The following is a 26,691-nucleotide window of genomic DNA, read 5'->3' as shown; positions in this document are numbered from 1 at the left end:
AAATATTTTTAAATGAACAAACTTATATTTCATGAAGCATAATGAAGATATTCCAAAACCATTTCCTATACTTTTATTTTGTTTCAGCTTTAAAACATCTCTTGGTCTTTCTTAATGCTGTGTTAAAATGTGGGACACCATCTCACTTTTGGAAAGCCAGCTGCTGTAATGTGATTATGAAGTAGCCACCAAAATCTGCATCACAGGAATACACTTTTCTTTTTCCAAACAGGAGTGATAAAATTTGTGTTGTTGCCTTCATCTTTCACATTCTGAATACTGTTGGCTGACAGAAACAAAGTGTAGTGTCATGCTTGGTTTACCTAAATCGTTTATTTTGTAACTAATAAAAGTAAACAATTACCAGGTACTGTATATATAGAGATATATAGATATATGGCCACAAATAAACTATAGTAGAAAGTTATTTTGGTTTTGATAAAGTTAAGAAAAGCACATAAAATCATATTTCATGAATATCTTGTTTTATGGCCATCAATATTTTTGTATTTTTTTTTTCTTTTGTTTCATCAACATAGCAAAATACAATCTTCCTATTAAACAATAATTATCAGATGGCAGACAATTCTTTTTATTGGTTTACATTGGCAGGTCACAGTCTAAAAGCACAACCACATCAGGCAGAAATTGCACACAGACCACCCTGGATTTTGAAGACTCATTTTTATGCTTCTACCAAAAGAATGTAAGTTAAAACTGGGGATTGTAACAAGCACTAATTAAATACATGGATTTTTGTGGGTTTTTTTTTGGGGGGGGGAGGGTTGTGGGGGTGGTTAATAGCTAAATAAAATGACTGAAATTGCAATACTTTATTTTGCTTTCAACTTCAGTTTTAACATTTATGCTTGATGTTAGCAAACACACTTTGAACTTCCTAGCAATCTTTAATGAAAGCTCAATCACAAAAAAAATAAACCAAACAACCCAACCAACCTGATTTTTTTTTTTTTCCCCTCACAGAATATTGCAGATTTATTTCAATTAAGCCGGTTCCTTGGCTTTTTTTTTTTCAGTATTGATATTTGCACTTTTACCTTATTCCTGAAAACTAGGGGAGATTTGCATGTAATACAATCATAGAGTCACAATGTCAGTGTTTCTGTAAGAAATGGTTGTAGGTGGGACTGTCCCATAATTATGTAGTCGTATTAGCTGTAGAAGGCATGTTCATGTCTTCAAAAACCAGACTGGTCTTAAGATATTACTCTTTATTTGAGACAGTTACCATTACTTCATTAAAAAATGACAAAACAGCAATAAACATTTTAGCTCTTTAATGAGCAAATATCAGATCTCTTAGCATTGGAATAATATTCATTATCCAGATTATCTTTATTTCACTCAGTGACCAGTATTATGGCCAAGAAGTACAAAGTAATTTTCCATCAAGTAGTATACAATTTTTGTGTGTAATAAGCTTTCATTCTTGAAAAAGAGTAACTGAAAAGAAATGTTTCTGTTACTGCAGTTAGTTTGTCAGAGAAAGTTCTTCGCATTATCTTACAAACTATCAAAATTGCTAGTAATTTGAAAAAATGTAAAAAAAAATCACATAACTTTAGTCTAATAGAAATATAGTACAGGTAAGAGAGAAAGTATTTATCAGGGATGTGCTCTTAAGTCCATCTCAATTTTTTCTTTTATATAAATGTACATCTGATTACATATACAAACATTTTGAAAGGACTGTGGTATATCATTGCTGGAAAGCAACAGGGGAATGAAAAATTTCTTGTGATTTTAGAACATTCATTTCAAATCACACAAACATACGTAATATTCAGACTGTAAAATTTCCAGTTGTTGGCTCTCTCCTCATTCTTATGCACCCTCTTTTTCTACACTGTTGCCATCTGGTCTAGAGAATTCATTTGAATGGCAAAGTTAACGTATAGCAAAAAGGGAAATAACTTTATAGGAAAGCGTTATAAGTAAACTTTGTAACATGCAACATGAGTTTGAAGAATAAACTGAAAGGCATAATCAGAACGGTAATATTGGGGCATTTTTTCCATTGCAAAATATCATTGCAATTAAATTCTTGGACACACTTTACCTTACCAATTTGAACTAAATATATTGTAACTAAATCACAGCAAATTATAAATCCGTCATCAAAGGAGATTCCATTAAATTTATAGTTATGTTAAAGTTAGAAATTATTTAGGTGGAAAGGAAAAAGAACGTTAATAATATAGCTTTTTTTTTTTGGGGGGGGGTCTGGGATTTGTATCAACGAGGGTTCACCACTGGATAACTAGAATGCCATAAATACTTTTAAGAACTTGTTGCAATTCATTCTATTTCTGAAGCTACCATGAAATATTTTACTGTAATTACTTTTGCCCCTTTAAAAAACTTCTTTAGGTTGTGCCAATTGATGGAGAAAGCTTCTATTAAAACTCCAATGGGATGAGGAGAATTTTAATTACGGCTTAATCAGCAGCACAGCCACCAAGCATATAAATTATCATGCACATCGTGCTAAAAATACCCAGTTTCCTTTATTCCCACAACTTTTATACTGACAGCACTTATGTGATAATGTTGTACCTGCCAGGCTGTAAAACTTCTTTGACTGGCAGATTTCAGCATGAGCCCCTTTCTAAGGCCTTAACAGCATTGGTGCTTTGTGTACTTATTCAAATATGTAAATATGGTCTACACAAGAAAACAGGTCCAAATAAAAATTGGTGAAAATTATCTGACATTCCATTAGTGTGTCCCTTGTGCATATTTATAGGTTTTTTAAAATTTTCAGTCATAGTTCTTTCCTGTTTGTGTTGCACATGCCTAATTCCATTATGTAACTTAAATCTTCAAAAAATTAATACTTGAATGTGAATGACAAAGTATCATTCAGGACAACTGCTTCAAGCAATTGCAGACAGTTGGGTTTGTTTTTTCTTTTGTTTGTTTCTTAAGTTCATTTGATATATGTACAATTCATTTTTTTCAAAACCCCAAAAGTTCTTGATATGTATATTCACATAATATTCCTCCATATTTAAATAGTAAGAGTCTTGTAGGTTGAAAGCCAAGTAATCTTCAGTAATATCACCTACTGTAATCCATCAAAAAATAAAGTTTGTTTTGTCTTGTCTGGCTATACCCTGGTTGTTGAATGTGAATGGGGGTGGGGATGAGGATGGGGCAGAGTATTGTTCTGTCCTCCGGTAAATGTATTGAATGTGTGTAGGGGTTGAATCCCTGGTATAGTGTTGGGGATCATTGTGATGGTGTTGGGTGTCATTAAGGGAATATCATCAGGAGACCTTCTCATAGCTAGCGTGTAGTCTGGGGGACAGGCGGTCCTAAGAACCACCTCATGTGGATGGATGGACTCACATTCATGATCCAAGTCAGTGTGCTTCATTTGGAGGGACATTATCTCCTCTTCTTGTGCATGGGTAAGATCATTGGTAGTAGTACGTTGTGGGCTACATCTCCTATGAACATCATGTCTCCGCTTGTCTTTTTTGTAGTACAATGCTGCAAAGGCCAAAATGTTCAGGAACAGCAAAGATGCACCAACTGCAATAGTAACACTCAATTCTGTTGAATAGTCCCTTTGATCCACGGAAAATGGGCTTGGTTGTTGTTTGGGATCGTCTTGTTTGGCTGTAGGAAAGGCTGAAGTAACAGAAACAGAATTTTTCCTTGTTGGTCTGAAAGTATTATCAGTTGATGGCACTTTAGTTGTGGTAGAGGTATACTGTGAGATGTCGTTAAGATTGTGCAGATGAGGTACCAGTTCCAACCAAAGGTTCACTTTATTGGCCCTATAATGTTCTTTAACTCGTGGTTTTAATCCAATGTGAAGATACAGTTGGTCTTTCTGAGAATATCTGGTCCATGCTACTTCTTCAAAACGATTTGGTTTTGTATGGATGAATTTTGTATCTTGTGGCACTGGTTGATTTGGGTCACTACACAAAAAAAAAAATAAAAATCTCCAATGTTACATAGTATTTCAAAAAGAATTTAAAAAATTAACATAATTAAGATTTTATACTTAATGTTTAAGTCTGCCCTTGGACAAAGCAGAATGTTATTTCCTAAAATTAGAGGCCTTAATATTCTTGATTAGAAACAGCATTATGCAAACGAACCCTTCTTTTACATAGACTTTAGCAACTTCCCTAGTTCCTCAAAATGCTAGTGTCTCTCACACTGAAATCTTTTGCCACTGAGGACAGATTGCCAGCAACGTGGTAATGCGGACAAATGTCTATGAGAGACCAGCGTGAGAGGACACGAAGCTTTGCTTTTCTTTTTTAGCAACATAAAGCTCACAAAGCTCAGCATTTCAGTTCACATGCAGCATCTGTGGCCTTCCAGGGATGAAAGACCATGGCAGGGCATAAATCAGCGCAACACAGAGTGACTTAGAGTCCAATGGCTGAAGGTAGAAAACCATTTTGAACTACCAGTGAAGGAAGAATTAAATAAAATGACAAAACTTTTGAAGTTTTAAAGTCACGTATTTTATGGTTGGAAGTGACAATTTAAAAGTAAACACATCATTAAAATAAGCTGTATTATATATGATGCGATATATATGTAATTTTCTGTCTCATGGGTTGAAAATATTATCAGTGCTGGGGTAAAGTCAGTTACTAATGTAACCATTTTTAACTACACGCTTACGTTAAATGCTTAGTTTTGCACTTTTCTGGTGAACCCTTAATTACTTTTGTGTACAGGGTATTTTTTTAATTTCTTCATGCAGAATGTTCGCAAAGATATTTTTTCTCTCTTTTTGCCAGAATGTGTAAGTGAGCTGAGGGACATTACAATAAACATAAATACCCAACCCAATTCTTAATCTCTTATACATGATACAAGTACAGGGGCATTCCCAAGGGAGATAACCAAGAGAAAACACTGCATCATTATATCCTGAGTTTGTATACAAGACTATTCATTATCTGGTACTCACCCAGTTTTTGCAAAGTTTGTCCAGTACGTCATCACCACTGCACTTAGCATGACATCATTTTTTGAGAAGTTACAAGGAAATAACTCAGTAGGACCAATCATGGGGATTCCTAGTACGTAAGGGACCTCATCTCCATGGGCAGCATCTGCCCATGCAGGTACTTGATCTGTCTGGCAATGATGGTAGAAGGCATAGAAATATGTAGGCGATCCAAAATTTGAGTGAAGATCTGCTGTAGCCACTGCTGGTGCAACCCACTGGTGATCAGTAAACAAAGCCAGCAGTGTTTTCCTTCTGGTCTCAGGATTGTGTCGATCTGCCCAGTCCGTGTACATAAATTTAATAGTTTCCCTCAATATATCTTTGCCTTCGGGGTATCCATATAAGTTATCAACAAAATTAGAAACTGCAAAGTCAAAATCACTAGCTGATATGCCATCTTCGCTATCCACAATGTTTTCAACAAATTTTAACCCTTCCCCTTGGTTAACTCCCAACATGATGTCATAATTGAGGAACTCTCCTTGTTCCATCAGTATCTGAGGATCATCTGGTATCACATCGCCATCAATTACTGGTCCGAAGGCTATATGGTATCTTGCTGGCTGAATGTCCTGGTCAACGAGTTCTCTATAAGGCTTCTTCTGTAGACATTCTACCAATTCTACAGTGTCTGACATGTTGCAACCGACTTTTGTAGCCAACATCCTGGCGTATTTTGCAGGCTGAAAACTAACTGCCCAGCTGGAGAGAGCTGTTCCACTTTGAGCTATTGCTCTTTGAAAAAGTCCTGTGGGGAGAAATATTTAAAAACTACTGAAGTGACCTTGAAACGGCTACATACTTGAAAGATTCAAAGGAGTTCTTTGAAACAATACAAAACTTTAACAGAAGAGATACTTGAATCCTAATAGTACTTAAATACACAAGACGGTGAGATCTGTCATAGTACCTACAGGTAATGTATAAAAAATAAATGCAATGTGTGCAGAAATTGAAGCAAATGATTCTACCTCAATGTAGTCCAGCTGAGGAACAGATTTTGGAAAAAAAAACCCAAACAAACCCTCAGGAAGAAAAAGAAGTGGCATTACCTTATGTAGGATAACACTATTAGCTTGAAATAAATTCCTAAAGTAAAAGCAATTTATAGGTTGGAGTAAAAGCCAACAGGTATCTGAATTGGATTGAATTTCTGGATATTGTTCAAGCCATCAGCAGCACGTGTGCATACAACTCTGTGTTAAATGAACCTAATAGACTGCTTTTTTATGTTTTGTTTGGGATTAAACTTGGTTTGAGAGGTGCAGTGCTTCCGAATTGTGTGTCACAGTGAGAGTTTACATTCTCGAGTAATAGATGAGAAGGTACTAGTCAGCCATTAAATTTTTAAGTGTCTAAGAGTCAAGATCCTTTCTTGTAAGGACATTTTTTTAATGAAGGTTTATAGTGATCACACTTACATAAAAAGGGAAATAATAGATTTTACATTATTTAGCTTTGTAATTCAGGGATTTTAAAATACGTTCAGGTATTCATTTAGGGGAGAGAGAGAGTATGATCTGGTGCTGGATATAAACTTATAGCAAATCCCAAAGACTTCAGTGCAATTAATTTGAATTTATGCTGATTTAACTAGCACTCCGGACCAGGAATTCTACTCAAAGAAATAACAAAATACGTTTAAATTGACATTTTCCTCTCCCTTCTGTAAGCATTTTCGAGTATATCATGGATGAAAGCCTCACCCCCTTGTAGTCAATAAATCAATCCAATGTTTTTGATATTGGCTTTAATGCAATCAAAACTCCACCCTTGTCCCAATACTTCTTGGCTCCTCCCTTTGTGTTGGGGTCTTGCCTTTTCCTGCTCCCTTTGGGGATGGTAGTTCAGGTTCTGGAAGAGATTTGGAGTCTGAACCTTGTGCAAAATAATGCTCATCTCTAACGTCAGGAACTTATACTCTATTTAGGTAACTGTGATCTTTCTGGGTTTTTTACATTTTCATGGAAGTGTTATCATTCATTTCAGACAAAAGACAAAACATCTGCACTAATTACTGGAAAATATTTTATACTGGACCCTACCTCCTATGGATAATACAAAATGACTTATAGCATATGTAAGCTATGCTGATTTAAGATATATGGGTCAAAATTTGGTTTTACTTAGCTGATAGGCACCTGGAGTAATTGCACTGACTTTGGCAGAGCTGCTTAGTGACTGGAAGTGACACCTGGCCTCACGCACTTAATTTGGCACGAAGGTATCTTTGGTCTAATGCCTGATGAATAGCTGGATACTCCCACTGAAGGAACTGGAGTTAAGGTGCTCATCTTACCTCAGAATTTTCTTCCAGTAATGCCAAAGATGGCTCTTACTTTGATAAGTAACATATTTCTATAGATAAAAAACTTCCATAGCCTCTAAATCAAGCCAGAAACACACCTTTACAGCCTCTGCTGCAGTGCCAGACCCTATACACTCAGAAGTTAGCTGGAATCGGTTGCCAGTGAAAAATATTTTACAAGCTACTGAGGAATTTAAAATAATTCTAGACTGTATTAGGTCCAAATCCAAAAGTCTTAAAATCAGATAGGTGTAGGGACTGAAATATGTAAACTCAAGCCTCTCCTTAAATTTATGAGAAGTCATATCCGAGATATTATTTCCTTGTAAGATATGAATAAAAAATATGAAAGAACTTGAGCTATAAAGCAGGTAAAAATATATTTGCATGTTTACAAGGTCAGATATTGAGCTAGTATAAATCAGCTCAAAGTCAGTGGAATTACCGCAGAGGATCCAAGCATTGTAATAAATGTAACTAAATGACAAAACTGAATTTTCACGAAGATGTATTTCATGATACTTCATAATGTTTCTTTTTTGCATATTGTGTAAATCTATTTTTATTGCTTTATTAAATATCTCTGAACAAGGACAGAAAGTGTAAGCTACGTATTAAGAAAATGCTGATATAAACACTATGGCTTGCTAAGTGCTACATAAACATTAAATGTTGGATTAAGTAAAAGCAGTCAAATCCTCTGGCCATAAAGTTATCTTAGGAAATGAAACTAAACATCTCTCCTTCTGCTGAAGAATGCTTACGGAAATATTTCTCCTCTCAAACCATTTGGTGAAAAATGAACAACAGTATGAAAAATTATTTTCATTCTGCCACATAATCCTGGCAGAAATTGGTATCACACAGGATGGAAAGCTACATTTTTATTCGATAATGTGTATCATTATTATAGCTTATGGGTTTCAGACTGATGAAAATATTTAAATGTTCAATGGACCATATAATTTTGTGACTCTATTCAAAGTCTCACCGAAGTAAATAATAATAATTTGCATATATTCATCTACATTTTCAGAGCACTTTCTAAAGATGGGTCCTGTTCTGCCCAGTTGCAGATGGGCAGCTGGGAAAAGCACCATCTTCAAACTGGTTGAATGCTTTCTCTCAGCTACCAAGGGATCTTTTCAAAGGGAAATGAAGGAAGCAAAGAGAGCATCAGAATTTACAGTTTATGAAACAGACTGGTTAATAATGGGCTTCCCACAACAAAAGTTTTTTTTGAAAGTGTTAAGAAAAGTTAAGAAAAGTGTTTGAAAACTTGAAATAACTTTTATTATTTGAAACCGCCCAATTTTTATTTTAATGGCAGGTCTAACCATCACCAAAAGAAACATAACATACGTGGGGGTGTGGCTCATCATTCTGTTTGATCCCGATTTCAATAAAGCATGTTTTTGCTTTTTTTTTTATAAAAGAAATAATCAAAACTTTACTTTTATAATTGGATTTTAAGTACACATCTGTAAGCATCCTTTAGTCCCTTCCCAAATCCTTTGATCTGCTATGTTGGCAAATTACATCATCAGTTTCACTAAACAAATTCTGCTCCTGGCAGAATTCTGGCCATGTGTTAGAATATGACAGGGCAAAATTTGCTCATACGGATCAACACAAAACTGACCAGATATTGTAAATGTGGCATTTCATGTTAATGTCATGTTACATCAAGAAGATCAAGATTAATATCAAGTAAGAGTTAGAGGAGAAAAAAACAGGTGTCCTTTCAGCCTTAAGCTAAATCATCTATGACAAAAGTTATTTTTGTGAGTTCTGATGAAAAAAGACCCTCAGATTACAGTGTGCTGAGGTAATGCTTACATCTTGTTCTTATAGGTCAGTTTATCAATATGTCCTGTTTAACTGTGGGTAGTTATGGGAAAGAAGATTACATTAAAGATCGAGCTGTGGAAATAGACTAAAATTTAAACTACAGTCTATTTTCCACTAGACCTTCTTTGTAAAAGCCATATTTTTCTCTCATTTAAAAGAGTGTAAAGGACTGATCTAAAAAATCTGTCACTTCTGTTGACCTCAGTGGACTCTGCATCATGACTCTGGGTAAATGCAGCTCTTTTAATGTCTGTGGAATTATTTTTGTTATGATTGGCCAATTAGTTCACCATGGAGATACAGTAATATAAGTTAGTGGAGGATTGTATGCACAGGGCACAATGTGATGTCCCTGATAAAACTAAATAATACAGATAAAAATGTGTGAAAACGGTGAGACAAGAGTAATGTGATCAATAAGCAACAGCCATGCAAATGAGAGAAACTGTGTGGAACTGTGGGGCAAAAATCATAAGGAAAAATATTGGGTGCCTCAAACAGCATGGTTTTAATTTCCCGCTGTCTGCCTCGACTAGAGAGAGAAGGTGTTAGTTGTGGAATAGGAAAAAACATATAGTAGAATATCCATTTGCAACTTGGATGCTTTGACAATTTTGGATCATGCATGCAAAACATTCAACCATTCTTTTATTAGATGACAGCAAGTGAAGTTCATGCAGTTCCAGACAAAAGATTTCTGAACTAGGTACTTGTTTCCTTCACACAAAACAATAGTTTTAATCATTTCAGCTGTTAGCCTGAAAAGAGAAACTGTGTCATTTTAGTTTTCTTTAAATTCTGCTCCTCATAAGAAACTAAGCATGCCTTTCATGACTGTCTGAATACAGATGACCTCATCTACTGTGAGCATGACTGACTGGTTTTCCAAAAAGGACACCCTTAGGTAGGAAAGGAAAGAGACAAAAACGATGCACCGAGAAAATGCTGTTCAGCAATCTGCTATAAAGTGTTTCTACAAAGCTCCATAGGAAAAGGAAGAAAGTGACCCAAAATTTAAACATGCAGAGAAGAGCTGAGGGAGAAGGTGGCTTGTACAGCCTTTAAAACGTTTGCTTAATATTGAGCTGAACTCAACAGTTCATAGGAACAAAGAGAATATACAGAGCATCACATAGTACTAATGGCGGTGGCATGCAGACACCAAAATTGTCAAAATTTGCAACCTGCATAATACCTTTGGTTGAATTGCTCCAACGGTTACCTTCAGAATAATGGGATAAAGTCAACAGATTGACGCATGAACCGCCTGCACCAGATCCAAAAACAGTTATTCTTAGTGGGTCACCACCAAAGAACCCAATATTTTCACTAGTCCATCGCAAAGCTTGAATTAGATCAAGGAGGCCATAGTTTCCTTTTGCTGCTTGGTCCCCAGTGCTCAAAAATCCTGTGAATGTAAATGGAAAAAAAAAAAAAAAAAAAAGAAAAGGTTAGAAAGTGCTCTTCTGAGTAATCCTGTCGCAAACTTCCAAGTAAGATTTCAAAAGTACACACCATTAAATATTATACAACTACATAATTTTCTGTATTCACTGGACAACAATCTGCAATTTTGCGCTCTCCCTGAAACAAATTCTTTGATATTCACTCTTTTGGCCATTAGATATTAATGAAGGGAAGATGAAACTACATCCCAAAGAAAATACTCATCTAAGCCTTAAGAGGTTGGAGCATATTACTCCCGAAGACTTCCGAAGAGTAAAGGTTTAGCAAACAGATACACTGCAGTCCTTTTGTAAGTGATTTGGTCCACTGTGTATTGCACTTCTCTACTCAGATGCAGCCATGAGATTTGTGCATGCCTGAGAGACAATGGTTACACTTCCCTGCAGACCGGTTACATCCTCACAACACACTATCTTTTCCTTTTTTCTCCCCCCAAAAATGCAGCTTATGTCACAGGACAAGCCAGGTTGAACAATGTGAGCAGCTCTCAAATCCCTGAGCTCTGTCCCATAGTCATTAACCTGAGTTAATTGAATCTGCATTAAATGGATAAGGACAATTTAAGCTGTTTCCATGACCCCTTAACATCAAAAAGATAAGAGCTCAGGGGTAATCCAGGGAGCACAAGAATTGCTCCTTTTTAGTCATACTGGAAGAATAACGGTGGAACATGTCAGGTGCAAGAACGACTGTTTTACACTGTACTCCCAGCAGTACCCTCATATAAAGTATTGCTGTTCCTCTTGTAATTAGAGCCCGCTGACTCCAAAAGGTGGACAATAAAAAATGTGAAGAAAGTCTCTGTTGGTAAAAGACATTGCTTTGCTTTTGAATCCCATTTACTGACACTTCTAATTTTCCCAGCTTAATAAACAAATGTTTAAATAATAGCAGCTTTATGAAGTAGCCCGGCACCTACATTTGCATATCAAACTGATTTAATGCTCACTAAATCGACAGTGTAACTGTTTTGCTGTACATGCTTCATAGAGAAATGCAACCATTACAATTGTTTCCACCGTAATTAGATATTAGTGGGTTTTCTAGTCTCGTCAAAGTTCTACTGATTTAACTCTCTTGAGTGAGTGCAGACAGCCTACTCAAAAGACGTTTACAGTAGTTTTTTCAGACAAATGGCTCTCAGAGGAGTCCTACTCTTTCATTATGACAATAAAAGCAGCTTTTGAGACATTTCTAAGAAGACAGACACGTGTGTGTGTACATATATAAAGTAAGGAGTTAACAAGAATATAGACAGGTGCATGCACGCACCTATACCCATGTCTATAATGAATATGCCATTTGTTACTTTATTATTATTCTGATCTGACTCCAAACAGCAAGCTTACATTTCGTATTGTCACCCGCGTCGGTACTTACACTACCCGACCTTCTTTGCTGTAAGCTGCACTGAAAGCTAGTTGGCCTCGCTGCCTCCATAGTTGAGCTGTGCTCCGTTTAGGGCGAGCAGCTTTGTTTGTGTAGGTCAATCCTGATTTTTGTTACCATGGAGAGGGAATAGGAAAGTGGCATAAGGTGCCAGGCCAGCAATTCTCCCACTTCCAGACCTAATGTACCAAGTCTAATGGGCATACTTCATTCACCCTAGTCGTAGTAAATTGTTACTCTCATGCTAGACTTTAAAATAACTACTATTCTGCAACTAAAACCTGCCACATTTACTACTTAACTGCATCGAAAAGCAAAGTAACATCACTTCCAAAGAAGAAAATAACACCCTGATATCCAGGGAAAGCCCAAAGAGGAAGTAATAAATATAATTAATTCATTCTTATTTTACTGTTACAGCTCACTACTGTGTTGAGATGAATACGATGCTATTTTCCTCTGCTTCACTCTCTTTTGTTTTCTTCTCCGTAGCCAGAGGGGCTGGTGTGCACATCCATGTGAGAGGATGGCCCCAGTATAATCCTTCCTGCACTGGAGTATTAATTCCTGTCTTCACGCTCCAGTAAAACGTTGTCCCCCATAAACAGTTTTAAAGGACACAGAGAGATGATGTCTTCGAACCTACAATAGCAAATCTAATGAAAGCTTCCTAACCAGACTCACTGCCTTTGTCGGCCTGCTTGAAGTTGAGGGATGGTACTAGTGACTGTAACAAAATTAAAATGTAGGAATTTATGGGAGCTACAGATCCTGTGGCTGCACACGCTGGGAAAGTCTTCCCTTCCTGTGCATAAGTACACGACTGTGGAAAATCAGTGACAAATCAGTTCATCATATTAAGCACATAAGTGACTGTACTGATTTAAGGGATTGCAAAATACAGACAACAATGACATGAGAGCAGTTACAGCAGTTACCAAAATTCTGCCTAAACAAATCCTTCTTTTTTCTTTTTTCTTTTTTTTTTTTTTTTTTTTTTTTTTTTTTTTTTTTTTTTTTTTTTTTTTTTTTGGTTGGTTGGTTGTTGTTTTTTTTTTTCCCTTTCCCTGGCTTGCATTCCCTGAGCCTGGAGTGTTGGTTCAAAAAGATCCTGTAGATTCTCAAAGCGATTCCAAGGCGTTTGTTAGGAAAATAGATTATGGTTGAGAGACAGTGATCACCCTGAAGGAAAACAAACACTAACACTCAGATCTTCTGAAAAAGTTGTTTTCTATGTATAATATGCAGCAAAGTGGGAAGTGAGTAAGTCTTTGCCTGGAAAAGCAACAGATAAAAATTACAGGCAAAGACTTAGGGCAATCCCCTGCTGTTAAATGAGTTCACATCAAGCTCCGAAGCTTGACGGGGAAATGCGAGATCCTTGGGAAGCTATAAATATACTACTTTTAAAGAATCTTTGTGAAAAGGACCTTAAAAAGAGCAAAAGAGGAAATGTCTCCCATTGCTAAAAGTAGGTATCAGGAACCTTTCATTCAGTTCAGGAAACGTGCCAGAAGAAAAAAAAAAAAAAAAAAAAAAAAAAAGGAAGTATTAGTAATATTCTCCTCATTCATCTATATTAGACAAATTATGACTTGTGTCCAGAGTAACAGCTCCGATGCAAAAGAAATATCTCACGCCTCCTCAGCAAGAACCACACTGGCTGACTTCCATATCTACACAAGATGGATGATTATTGATGTTGACTTTCATGACATGAAACATTTCTATCTCATTATTCAGAACCATAAGAAGCCTGTTAATACTGCCACCTGTTCATGCCTTTTTTTTCCTTGTACGCAGTAGTATCAGCATGGCTTAGAGGCATTCAAAATGTCACCAAATCAGAGATAGGACTGATAAAACAGACGAGGCTTTTCTCTCCAGTTTATGTATGGTTTTGGTTGTTTTGTTGTTTTGGGTTTTTTTTGTGTGTGTGTTTTTTTTTGTTTTTTTGTTTTTTTTTTTTCCTCTAGTGAGGAGTGCCTCAATACAGATAAACTCATCTAACTAAACACCTGTAGAGAAATGCTTTAACATGCAGCATCACACCCAGTCTGTAGGTCTGTGGGCGCAAGTACACACTCCTATTTATCACTTAGATAGAATAGAGATTGCAACAGTATGTTCTGTCTTTATCCCAAGAGGAGCTTTCAGTGTGTAATTAATACAGATACCATACATTTCTGTGCATTTCTATGACACGATCATTACGCCATCTAGAAATTAAGCTAGCAATTTTGAGTCACAGAGGGGAACCTGCTCTTGCTACAAAGGGCTTGTGTGTCTGAAAGCTTATCTGTTTTTAAACTGTATCAGCTAGTCTATTAAAATATATTATCCCTTTCTGCAAATGCTGTCTTATTATTATCCCTGGATTGTCATCTCACCAAGAATGCTGCTATCATATGCTAGCACCTTTTGCTCTTGTTGAAAAAGTGAACTAAATTATTCCTTATTTTAGCTATTCCAGGAAGACATTTACAAAAAAACTTATTTTTGCATTATTCACTAAAAAGGTCAGATTGAGCTAATTTTGTACCATAATTAAGTCCTTCTACTGGAAATATTCCAATCATCAGCTGAACAATTGCTATTTTATATTCTGAATGGAGAGGTTATCTCTTCTTTTATCTCCTCCAAAGGAACAGACTCTAATAGAATTATGGAAGTGAGGATGTGGTCTTTTGTGAATTTTAGAAAGAGATTTATTAAACTCATTTGGACCATTTCTCTGTTACATGTCTGCTAGACAAATAGGCAGAGTGTGCCACAACCAGGCCCTGTATTTTGTGTTAAGATAAATTTTAATGCTTTATAGGCTTATCTGCCTGGGTAATGATTTCTGCTTGCCATTCAGATAAATCTTTTTCTAATATGATTCCAGCTTTTTTGAAGAATAAATAAAATAGTAGAGTTAGGAAACTTAAAATATTTTGTTGAAAACCTTAGTAGATTGAATTATTTCAAGCTCTGGCCTAATTTGAGCTTTCAATTTAATGCAGAGGGGGAAGGCCAAGACAAAATTTTTCCCAATGTAAGGGACGGCTACAATCCTGTGATGCAGTAAAAGACTAGATGCAGGCTGATGGGTATGAAGTGCCATTTCACATCACAGAGAACCAAACCTTCCCTCTGATGAGTTCTATCCATACAAGTGTTTCATAACCCAGCAGCCTAAAAAAAAAAAAAAAAAAATATCTGCCTGCAAGAAAATACACAGCAACAAATGCTACTCTAAAAATAAAACACAACATCTTACAAGAAGTGGTCTGACATGCTTAAAGGTGTTTTGTTTTGTTTTTTTCGAAGAGCTATGTTACTGAAAGCAGTAACACTTACAACTTTCATATTGCCCACCTGTTTAGGCGTGTGTTATACTAATATAGCTGTGTTTCTAGTTATACTTCTCTATGCAGTCCAATGCCATGTTTTATTTTGTTAAAAGCAAATGTTAAATTGTAGAAGTATAAATGCATCAATGCATAGTGGAAGAATACAGGATATATTTTGAGCAAAGAATTTATATTCCCTCTGGACTGCGAGTTCCTTGGTTAGGACTTTAGTTTGACACCCTCTATTAATATTGAATGGTAATTGCCATGTACAGAAAATTTCAGTTGCCCTTTAAACTATACCTACTCAGTTTGAAATGTGAGCAAGATAAGCAAATTTTAAGCAATATGGTTAAACTTAAAGAGCACATTTGTTTTCATCTTAGACATCTCTCTTGAATTCACATCAGCTAACTAATCTGAATGAATTACATGGGCAGCAGCGCTGCGAACATTAATGTCTACGTGATATTCATGAAGCAGAGGAGACTGCTCCTCGCTTTGCTGACCAGCTCATCCTAATATTAATAGCATATTTTAGTAATGGAAAAAGGGTAAGGTGACTAAAAGGACTAGGAACTCCCATAAGGAAGATGCAGGAGAATATAAACTATTCAGTGCAAGAAAAATACTCCTTCGTAGACATCTGCGATATACCTCTGCTTGAGAATCAGCTAAGCAAGTCTTCTGAAAATGCTGCTTAATCAGGACTTTTGTATCCCATTCATTTAATACACAAAATGTAATTGCAACATTAGCAAAGTACTCGTCTGTTCCTGTAGCTTTCTGCCACACATATCAGTAATAAGATTAATGATTTCAGGAGTGCAAGACTTTAGCTTAACTCCATGAGATGTGCAAAGTGTCATGCTACATCATTATGCACTTTTTCCTGCTTGTTTAAGATACGTGAGACACTGCATTCATAAACAGATTTTATTTTAATTTTATATATAGAAAATAAATTAATATGTCAGAATCTTTGCAGGTGGACGCACCATTCCTTTAAACAATTAGAAGACAAATGTTCTGTTGCAAAATACTTGCTAACAGATGTACATTGCCAGGTTGGACGGGGCTCTGAGCAACCTGGTCTAGTTGAAGATGTTCCTGCTCATTACAGGGAGGTTGGACTCAATGGCCTTTAAAGGTCCCTTCAACCCAAACCGTTCTATGATTCTATACACTATACGCATAAATTTGTAAACTCTTCACTTTTCACATAGTAAGGTTACATGACTGGTCACATAAATTGTTCAAAAACTTACTTATATTTTCTGTCCTCATACCATAAACGTTAAGGACAAGCATCTTCCATACAAATCGCCTGCACTGATCTTTTCAGCCCACAGCTCTGTTTTGGGATGTGTTAGGCTAGCATGTCTGTAGTGATCGACTTGCGACTCCCAAAGGAGCTGAGTGTGCCATATAACACTGGCTGAAGTGATAGGGGGGACCATGAATGGTTCTGATATGAGGCCAGTTTAATTGCAAATGTTTTAGAGCTGTGGATTTTTTTTCGTTTTGTTTTGTTTTTTTGTTAAACAAAGACTCTCTTATAGAATAAAAATCCACCCATTCAATATGGCTGGACTATATGGCTCACTTAGAAACAACCCAGATACTGAAAAGTTTTGAGTAGTTGTTTCCACTATTCACATAACCTCAGTCACTCAGTAAAAAAACTAGAAAACAGCTCAACTATTTTACCTGTCTTGGTTAAGCTGTGTTACTGAAAGAACAGTACCTCAAGGTTAAGTGTATGAACAATAAACCGTACTGCAGCAATGCGAAACAGCTGCACTAATTCATTAATTTACCAAACTCTAAAGTGGTGCATCTGTGAGGTAGAACTGTTTAAAAATAGCAACAGTACCAACTTCACTGGCCAGTGCTATTGCCCCAGCCATTAGCCTTTTCTATGAAATTCCCTTTCATTTCATCAAAGTAAACAATTTACAGAATTGAATCAGTAAATATAAGAACTTGTACCTATATCCTTTCGCATTTTGAAAGCATACATGGAGAAAAGTGTGTGATGGTGTATAAACTCTGATGTGCTTTTTCAGCATTGCTGTTCTCCAGTTCAAATTTTTAACACTCCTCCCAGGACGGAGCCTACAAGAAGGCTGGCACTTCCCTGTGGCTCTTTGAAAAACAGAATCTTTCACTTCCTTGCATTTTACTTAATTTCTTCTCCCATGAGACGCTAAATGAACTGAACACTGCAAGTTATAGAAGTCCCTTACAACCGTTTCAGCCTGGCATCTGTCACTTGCCAGCGCTGATGTGTTACAAGAAACTTCTAGTATAGAGGCAGGTTGCGAAAGAGTGAAGTGTCTCACACCAGAGCACTTTATTTCATCGTCAAAGATGCGTTGGCATGACTTCACTAGGTGCAACGCAGCCCAAAGCAGGCTAGCCCTCAGCCTTTTTCCAAAACACAGGTTCTCCTTCACGGGCTCTATTGAAGTCCTTTAAATGACAAAAAAAAATGTGGGTGAAGCCAGATCTTTTCCTATCCTGGAAAGATTATCCTCAGCCATTACAGAAAGAAGAAAGTTGCTTAGATTTACTGTGATATTCTTGGCAAGTATGCTGTAGATGTTGAAACAGTTTGAGATTATAATTTCTAGCATTCTCTGAAGGCTGTGAGAAAAGGGTGACTTTCTTTGCCTTTCAAGTTTCAGCAAAGAGATGATAAAATTCTGAGAGCGCTTTCATAATTTTTAGCTGCCTCTTCTTCATATGGTCAGCGTTATTTTCTATTCTGCCTTGTCTGTCATGTCGGGACAGTACTGGGCAACTTCTGAAATCCTGGGTGTTTTCTACGTGTGAGACACTGATGTATTGCTCCCTGTGACAATCCCATGGTTGCACATGGGGTTGTGGTATGGGGCAGGCCCCCACGATGGAGCAGGTCAATGTTGGTTTGTAAAGCACTGAGCTGGCCGGGTTCCCCGCCTGCAGCACGGCACAGCGCGGTGTTGTTTTTCTCCAGCTCTCCCAGCCCACGTGTCAAGCGTGACCAGTTAGCGGGTCACAGCTCCCACGGCGTGTGGCAGGCTTGTCAGGCGCGGGGCAACGGCGAGAAAACAACAAGTCAGATGTTTGTTACGGTACTGTCAGCTGCGGAGACAAGTTTCACAGAAGCAATTCTCTAAGCCCGTGTGGTAGAGTTGGTATCGGGGTGGGAAGTGTAAACTGATGCAAGCAGCTCTTGCAGCCAACGGTTTGGCTTGGGCGCAGGAAGGATGGATAAAAGGGGCTTCAGCTGCCCTCTGCTTGTCAGACCTCTACTCTAAGTGCCACATAGCTGGTCCCAAATGATCACCTGAAAGATCAGCTCTGTAGTAGTTTTTTTAATAGATGATCTTTACTGAAGAGTCAAATGAAAGCCTAATAACAATCTCAGAGACACTTTGAAAGAGTTATATAAGCAACAGGGCTAGTTCACTAGAAGTGATCTTTCATGCTGATTTCTGGATATGCTGTAAAAGGAAAAAAGAAAAGGAGGAGGCAAGTCTGGTTTCAGAAATACAGCTGCAGAAACTAATTTTGCAGGATTTTAAGTGATATGTACTGACACATATCGGAAAGTAGAAGTAAGCCTTAAGAACCGATGAAAGATATTTGGCATAGGTGGACGCAGAAAGCAGCTGGAGTACATTTGATTGCCTCCTCTTCTTTAGGAAAGATGTGGTTTGCTGTAGAAAAGACCAGATATCTACAAATATTTTCATCTTTTAAAAAAATAAGCAATTCTGCTGCCAGCAAGGATCTACTTAAATGCCTTCCACAAGGTAAAAATCAGTTGTTAGTACACATTGAGTCATGTTCTAGGGTGACACGACTTTTAGTTTAAAGCATTTTAAGTTGCATACAAACTTCTCACAGCTCATGAATAGTGCTGTATTACTAAGTGATACATCAGCAATGCTCTTATGAACCACTGTCTTTGAGAACTTTAACAAAAATATAAACAAAATCAAAAGTCTCTAAAATATAAACAAAAACAAAAGTCTCTAAAAGACTGCACGGGCAGAACCAAATCTTATTATAGGATAAAGTGTGGAATAATAACAATCAAACACCTCCTGATTCTTACAAATATACTCAGTCAAAGCCCAAATGGTAAGGAAAGACTCCATGAGAGAACAGAAGAGTCCATCGCCAAAGCCATCCCTCGACTTTCCCACTTGGCAGAAGGAAGCGATGCCCCGAGGGAGAGATTCTTGCCTTCACCAGGATTGAGAGCACAGCTGTTCCAGTCCTACTTCAAGCAGTGCAATATGCAAAATTAAGTAGCCCACAGTACATTGCATCAAATATCTGTCCTTTACTACAGTCTTTCAGCATCCCCGTTTTCAGTAGCAAGATCAGAATCAAGGTTCAGATGTGTGAGTTTTTCATGCGGTATGCCAGAGCTTTTAACTTTAGATGATACAATTAAAGGCAGTAGCTACAAAGCTGGAAAACACATTATAATGGAGAGTAAAGAAATATCAATGTTCTTAGTGTGCAAGGCTTTAAAAAGCTAAATTGACCCCCTAAAAAAGTCTGCTTTCCTTTCTCCTTCAAGATCTGGGCAAAGTTAGTTCATTATCTCAAGATGGCCTAGATAGTACTTGAAAATCTTTCTACCCAATATATTTATGAAATTTATGCTATATAATGAGCTGTGTACTACTTGAAGCTACTTAGAACTACATGTGGTTCAGATTCAGCTTTCAAAGTCATCTTTTAGGTAGTACATTTTAATTGACTGTTACATGCCAGAAAGCACCTTTTCTAACTTAGGCCTGGAAATTGTCTTTATAATGGTCACTCTGTATATATATATTTGTATACGTTTTCAGTAATACCATGCAGTTTCTCAGAATTTTAAATACATGTGTGGATGAGAGAAAGGATGGGTTTCATTTCACTAGAAGGGAAAATTCATATTTTAGAAATAAAAAAAATCATAATTATTAGTTCCATTGAGAGGGACAGCACCATAATTTTTGATCCTTCTTCACAGTGTTGAGATTTGAAATGAGGGGCCAATCACTTCTAATATGTATTCTAGGAGCTGATGAAAGGGAAGTCAGAAATCTTCATGTAAAACTGTATAGGCAAATCACTAGTTAGAAGCCTAGCAGCTATCTGAAAGTGCAATCTTTCAATCAGAACACAGAAATTATGGTGCTAATTTACTGTGAACTCAAATCTCCTTATTTGAAAATAAATAGAAAATATTAACCATTGGACCAATTTACCAAGAACTGCACCAGTAAGTTATCACTTGCATTTTTAAAATCAGAACTGGAGGCTTTCTAAAAATACATCATTGTTCAGACAAGATTTAATTCAGGAAAGTTTTATGAACAGTATAATACAGGTAGAGGTCATACCAGATCACCACCAAAAGGCCTTCTCACTTTTGAATGTGCGAGTTAAACAAAACATGAGACTGGAATAACCAAGATCTGATTAGTGTAGACAGACCCTTTAAATGTACTGGGAATTTAAATAAATTTTGAGAAAACCTGAGAAAGAAAGCTTCTATCTCACTTCTTTCTCTCTTTTTCTCCCTTTCTTCTTGTCTTCCCTTCTCTTTTTGCAAAGCTTAATCTTATTTAATCAGTATCAACATTATTCTTGGAGTTCTGTTATTCATGGGAATTTATATATGCATCCACTGTGCTCTTTGAAATATACCTGGGGGCACACAATCAATTTAACGCTTGACAAGTCCTCGGGAATGTCTGGCAATATTTTTACCCCTGTGATAACAATGTGCCATGCTCTCTACAGACGCTATGTGGTTGACCAACTCTTTGACCTACTTGTGGCATCGCATCCACCTCTGTTTCCTCGCTGTAACACCATATGCAGCGGTAGCTCAGTGATCAGAAAGATGACATTCAGCTCTGTCCCTTTACACACTTAGAGGCCTATTTGTCTTACTGAAGACACTTTATCTGTGGCTATCTTAGCCTGCATGTAAGAATCACTTCTGATAAGGAAAAAGTAAGTAGAAAAAGCAGCAACCCAGTCTTGGTTTGAATTATAAAGCGAGGCATGTTGGAGCACACTGCAACACCAACATAACTATAGCACATGGGGCTATAAAGCACCTTACTGCAGCTGCCATTTGTGTGCATGATGGCAGAGATGCTGAATCTATTCTCACCCAGAGAAAAGGACTTGTCCAAGAGTGAGAGAGCTCAGAAATATAGTAGGGTTTTGACTTATACCTGTGGACCTCTAAAAGTCTGTGGACTACTTCTCAGGGGCCAAAGATCAGTAAGAAAAGCAAACCAATTAAGAGCAAACACAAATGTACTTTAATACCATCTGAGCCACTGGGGAAAACTTTGAGATGTCTGTAGCAAAAATAGGTTGCAAATGGCAATCTTCACACACAGGCTTGTGCTAGCAAGATTCGTATCCTGTTTCCATTGCTACTAACTGAACATCAGAAACATTTGTAAGAGCACATACGCCTAGACAGAGGCATCAAATCTAATTTTCTGGTAAATATCTATCAGTTCGGGTAAAATGTGAAGTAACTAAGACTTAACTGGATCACCATATGCAGGTTCCTTCCTCACACGACATCCTGCCTCTCCTAGTGCAGTTTTTGCGTTCTGCTGTGTCTGAATTTCCTGTTCCATAAGGCAAGATGCCTTCTCTTCACAACGATTTCACTGTGCTGCAACACACATTTTGTGCCTTAAAGGCAGGGAGCTGGAGAAAAGTCATGAATGGGATGAGGGTAGCTGTTACAGAGACGGTAACTGCCATTTACCAAAAAAAAAAAAAAAAGATTGCTACTAAACTATTCCTTCCCGTCAGAATCCTGAGGGATTTGGCCACTGCTGACTGTACAGGTGTTAAACAAAAGAGTAGGACATAAAAGATATTTATTAATATACAAATCATACACACAAGTCCTGTGTCTCTCTTCAGACCAGTCTTATAAATAATCTGGTCATATGCATATGCCCTAACTTTTCTAGCAACAATTTAAATACATACAAGATGTCAAAGAATTGTCCTTATTCCAAGGAAAAGGAAGGAAAAAAGCCTCAAATCCACTCGAAATTAATTGAGGCTAGAATCACTGCAGCTCCATCTATTGCAATATCACATTGGTGCACTTCAATTAAGGCATAATAAGAGTGCAAAGTAATTTATACTTATAGATTAGACGTCGTCTGCGAAAAATCACCGATTAACTCTAAGAGGGCTTCTGGAGTACCAGAAAAACAAATGTTGTAGTACTCTAAGTTTTGCTTTTCAGTTAGCACCTTGATATCACAAAAGCCAGGCGGAAAAACCTCTATTTAAAGGTATTAGGAAAAGATAAGTTATATGTGTGGGCACACGCAGACACACGCTCTCAGTATGTTTATCTTCAGGCTTCACTAAATGAAGTTTCATTCACCAATAAAGTACCAACACAAAAATGCCTGTACTGTTTCCAATAATGATCTCAAATGTTTATTCAGTTGCTGAAAGGCAACTTTTTTACTCTGTTTTGTTACAATTAGAGAATTCTTTGAAAGATTGCCTGCTGCAGCTTCAACTAAATGAAGAGCTCTAGTTTTCTGTCAGATCTTGCATCCTTTCATTCCACTCCGCTACGAATATCATATGCATTACCACTACATCATCTGAAAATATGCATATACCCATCTACAGATGGACCAGGCTCATTGCTATTCTAAATCTAACTAATTCTAGTAAAGTCAAGAAAATTTGCATGCTCAAACCAAGCATGATTCTGGGCCCTTAATCTTTTTAGAAATGTAAAAGCATTACATTAGTAAGTACATTCATAGATACTGCATCAAATATACAGCATCAAGTATACAGCATCAAATATACAGCATCAACAAAGTGGCTAAACTAAGTAATATTTAATGGGTTGCAGAAAATAATTGATGTTTCAGATAATTAAGTACGTGAGATGGCTGGAATCTGTAGTAAGATTTTGGAAAGCTTTGAAAAGAAAAATGAGTGTACATGTGCCATCCAGCTCCCAATAAGTAAGCTGCTCTACATTTAAAGATTGCTGCAACAAACACAGTGAAAGAAAAACAGTGTCCAGCTGAGGTAAATATACTATTAAAGATGATAACTTTGCATTTACTGCCCCCATATTTGGTCCGCAGCAGGAAGCCAGATACTCAGTATTGCCTAATAGGAGAGTTATCACGTAACAGCCTCATCTAGCATGGCTACTTTCACTTTTTGCCATAAGAATATAGAAACCTGGTAAGTAGCAAAGTGAGGAAAATAAAAACAACAAAACCTAAATTATATCATGTTCCTGTCATGTATTTTAAAATCAGACACTTTTTTGAAAGCTACTCTGCAATTATAAAGTAATGCTTTGATACAATACAATTACACGGTCTTTGAGTAGGAGGATTCTTTTATGGGGAGGGTAATTTTCTTCAGTTACTCACATTTGGATGAAATTAGGGATTTGAAGCTTACAACACCCACTTATAGCCAAACTGAGAGAAGGAACACAAGTCAGAGGTCACAGGGAACAAATTCTCAGCCCTGAGCAAGAACTGAATTTATACAAAATGGTCACGTCTAACAAAACAGTGCTCAGAAGAGGACAAGAATGTCAAGCACTTCTATAAGGCAGCTACGAAACATTATGGCAGAGAGTGGCTCGCTCAGAGGCAGCAGTTTTCTATTTTGCCGTTACAATTCTTACAGCTTACTACGAGGTGAACTAATATGCACAGCATTCACACAGTAAGTAAAACGGTGCTAATTTGGTTTTAACACTTAACCAAATACTACAGGTTCTAAAGGCACTTTCTTAGCCTCATATGAGTTGGAAAATCTAATCTGTGCTAATTTTCCCAAAAGCAGATGGTGCATGAATTAAACTGTGTAGACCCTTTTAAGCTTCCATTCTCACTAGGTCCCTTTAGGGATAACTAATGTTCATTTCTCAGGGCTCTATTCTCCTGCACTTATTTCTCTTAAATAACTGAAAACAGACTCCTTCATTGTATAGGAATATATACTCAACAGGAGAAAAGTTGCAGAATTTGGGCCTTTGAGGGATTTTGTTATATACGCAAAGCTTGTCACTAAACCCAGTACTTTGTGCACAGACAGTGCAATGGTATTTATTCATTCATTCCAGGCCAAGAAGTATCATTACCTATGGGAAGTAAATAAGGCCAGGACTATGCCAATAAACCTCATTTGCATACATCACTTGAAGGCAGGAGGTATGAACTCATAGGACTAAAGACCACCTCATCTGAAAACAAAGATCACAGACAGTAGGGTATTAACAGGTGATTTTAGCTGTTGTTTATGATCTTAAATGGCTTAAAACCTCATCACAGCCCTGGGCTTAACTATATGTTAGAGAGGTAACAAAGGACGTTCTTAGGCTTTGTGCTAAGGAAAGGACTCAACACTTGGAAAAGAAAAGTTGTGAAGGTGAAATAACATTAAAAGAGAGTTTATTAAACCAACACGATTCACAGTTCCTAGTAGCCTAAGAGGAGCAGATTTCTGCCCGTTCTGTTGCAGCATCATAAACTTTAAGAAAAAAAAAGAAGTGTCACAAAACCTGCAGTATCCAGCCAGAAGATACCCTGATCTGGAGTGGCTGCATCTCCATGCACAACATCTGCTGTCTCTCCCTCCTCTAAGCCTGACATTTCCATATGGCATGTAAGCAAGCCCAAGTCCTTGGGGTCTACTCTGATTTCAGTCATGATCTGCTCCTTAAGGGAGCAAGTTGAGGGAATAAAATATAAATGGGCTATTACTGCTCTTCCTTTCTATGACATGTATACATTGCCTTGAATTACTCCACAATCAGGATGGTTTACGGTAGGTTATGTTTTTATCCTCACCCTGAATATTAAGGTAGTAGCAATACTCAGTCCAGAGGAACAAGAAGACAAAGCACAAAAAGGCGAGTGACACAGCCAAGACCAGAGAGGAAAGCTGTGGTGACAGAGGTAGTTGAACCTGCTTCTGAATCACAAGGCCAGAAATAGGATCTGGTGGACTCAAGCAATGAAATAGCTAGAGACTTATCGTGCCATTATATTTTGAATATTTTTTTGCAACCACATGCCCACCTTTAAAATTCCAGTGTGAACATTCCTTTAACATATTGTATAATGTAAGCTGGGTGCTAAGTGATGAAATAAATTGAGTTTTAATAGACTTTGCTCAACAACACACCCCAAATGACACATCAGTAATTACCATCAGATCTCAAGCAACATCCTGACAAAGTTACTGAATGTAAAGCGCATCTGCTAGATTGCAATGGATTGCATTCTTGGTATGTTCAAGATTTGTCAGAAAATGTATTTATACTCAACATTAATTCTGCTGACTCCGAGGATTGTTTCAGTTAACAAAGGCATCTCTGACACTGCAATATAGAATCATGTCCCATTTCTGGCAATGTACTGCTAGCAAAATACCAGCTGTTTTCAGTGGAGGATCAGTGTGATACAATGAGTTGATGTGCTGGCTTGATTAATCTTTATATGATTTCTCAGCTTCTAATGTAACTTGTGCATAACTTTATATTTGTAGTCAGTGGTGCAGAACATCACTTGACAGTTAAAGTACTTATGTTCTTGTTTTTTACTCACGAGACAGTTACCGAAGAAAGTTCATCTCTTTTAATCTGTTAACTTCTGAAAACAGCAGTGATGGGTTGACTACACAGAATACAGAAAGGAAGAGAATGTCTCAATGACTAGCACTTTCATTTAGTATCATTCTGCATATCACTGCTGTTTTCCTCCATCAGAACAAAAGGTACCACATGGGTTTTGCTTTTCAATGATCCATCAGTCAAATTCAAAGATGATGAAGAATCGCAGTTTCAAAATATTAATTTTGAAAATGTTTTGCTAATTCTCATGGAAAAAATCACATAAGATTTAAGAAATAAGTAGAATATGTCCTTAAATGGTTAGAACTAGTCTCAGTAATTTTAAGACAATATATTTCTTTCTAGGACAGAAACTAGAACTTCTACTGTATCATTCTTCTCCTCTAAATTAAAATTCATTGCTGTAAGTTTGGAAGACTATTTAACTGCATTATAGAAGACCATTTAAAAAGCATTACAGTGGCTGGAATACTATGCTCCCCTCTGCTGTCAGTAAGTCAATCTCCAGCTATCACAGTCTATAGGGAGGTGGATCTGATCAAACCTCAAAATGATTTATTTTTTTTTCCCCCCAATACTCTCAATACTTTTTCAATTCTTTAAATATATAGCTTATATTAGGTTTTCCTGTGTTATTAGTTCTATGTGTTAAAAA

General features: G+C 37.0%; 1 protein-coding gene across 10 annotated transcripts in view; it reads right to left on the bottom strand.

Moving 5' to 3' along the window:
• Nucleotides 1-797: 797 nt before the first annotated feature.
• NLGN1 (neuroligin 1) overlaps nt 798-26,691 on the bottom strand; it is a 308,214-nt gene continuing 282,320 nt past the window's right edge. For 5 of the 10 annotated variants that reach the window (XM_026855064.1, XM_026855067.1, XM_026855066.1 and 2 more), the window contains 3 exons: nt 10,363-10,575; nt 4,967-5,756; nt 798-3,953 (listed from right to left, as the gene is read on the bottom strand). In XM_026855064.1, coding sequence (XP_026710865.1) covers nt 3,131-3,953; nt 4,967-5,756; nt 10,363-10,575 — 1,826 coding nt within the window. In that variant the 3' untranslated portion in view covers nt 798-3,130. The remainder of the gene's footprint in view (nt 3,954-4,966; nt 5,757-10,362; nt 10,576-26,691) is intronic. The other 5 variants (XM_026855065.1, XM_026855068.1, XM_026855070.1 and 2 more) reach the window with 1 other exon arrangement.

Source organism: Athene cunicularia, assembly GCF_003259725.1.
Source record: "Athene cunicularia isolate RWA chromosome 9 unlocalized genomic scaffold, athCun1 chr9_part1, whole genome shotgun sequence".
NCBI lineage: Eukaryota > Metazoa > Chordata > Aves > Strigiformes > Strigidae > Athene > Athene cunicularia.
Note: the sequence above shows the minus strand (reverse complement) of the source record. Positions and strands in the feature narration are given on the sequence as shown.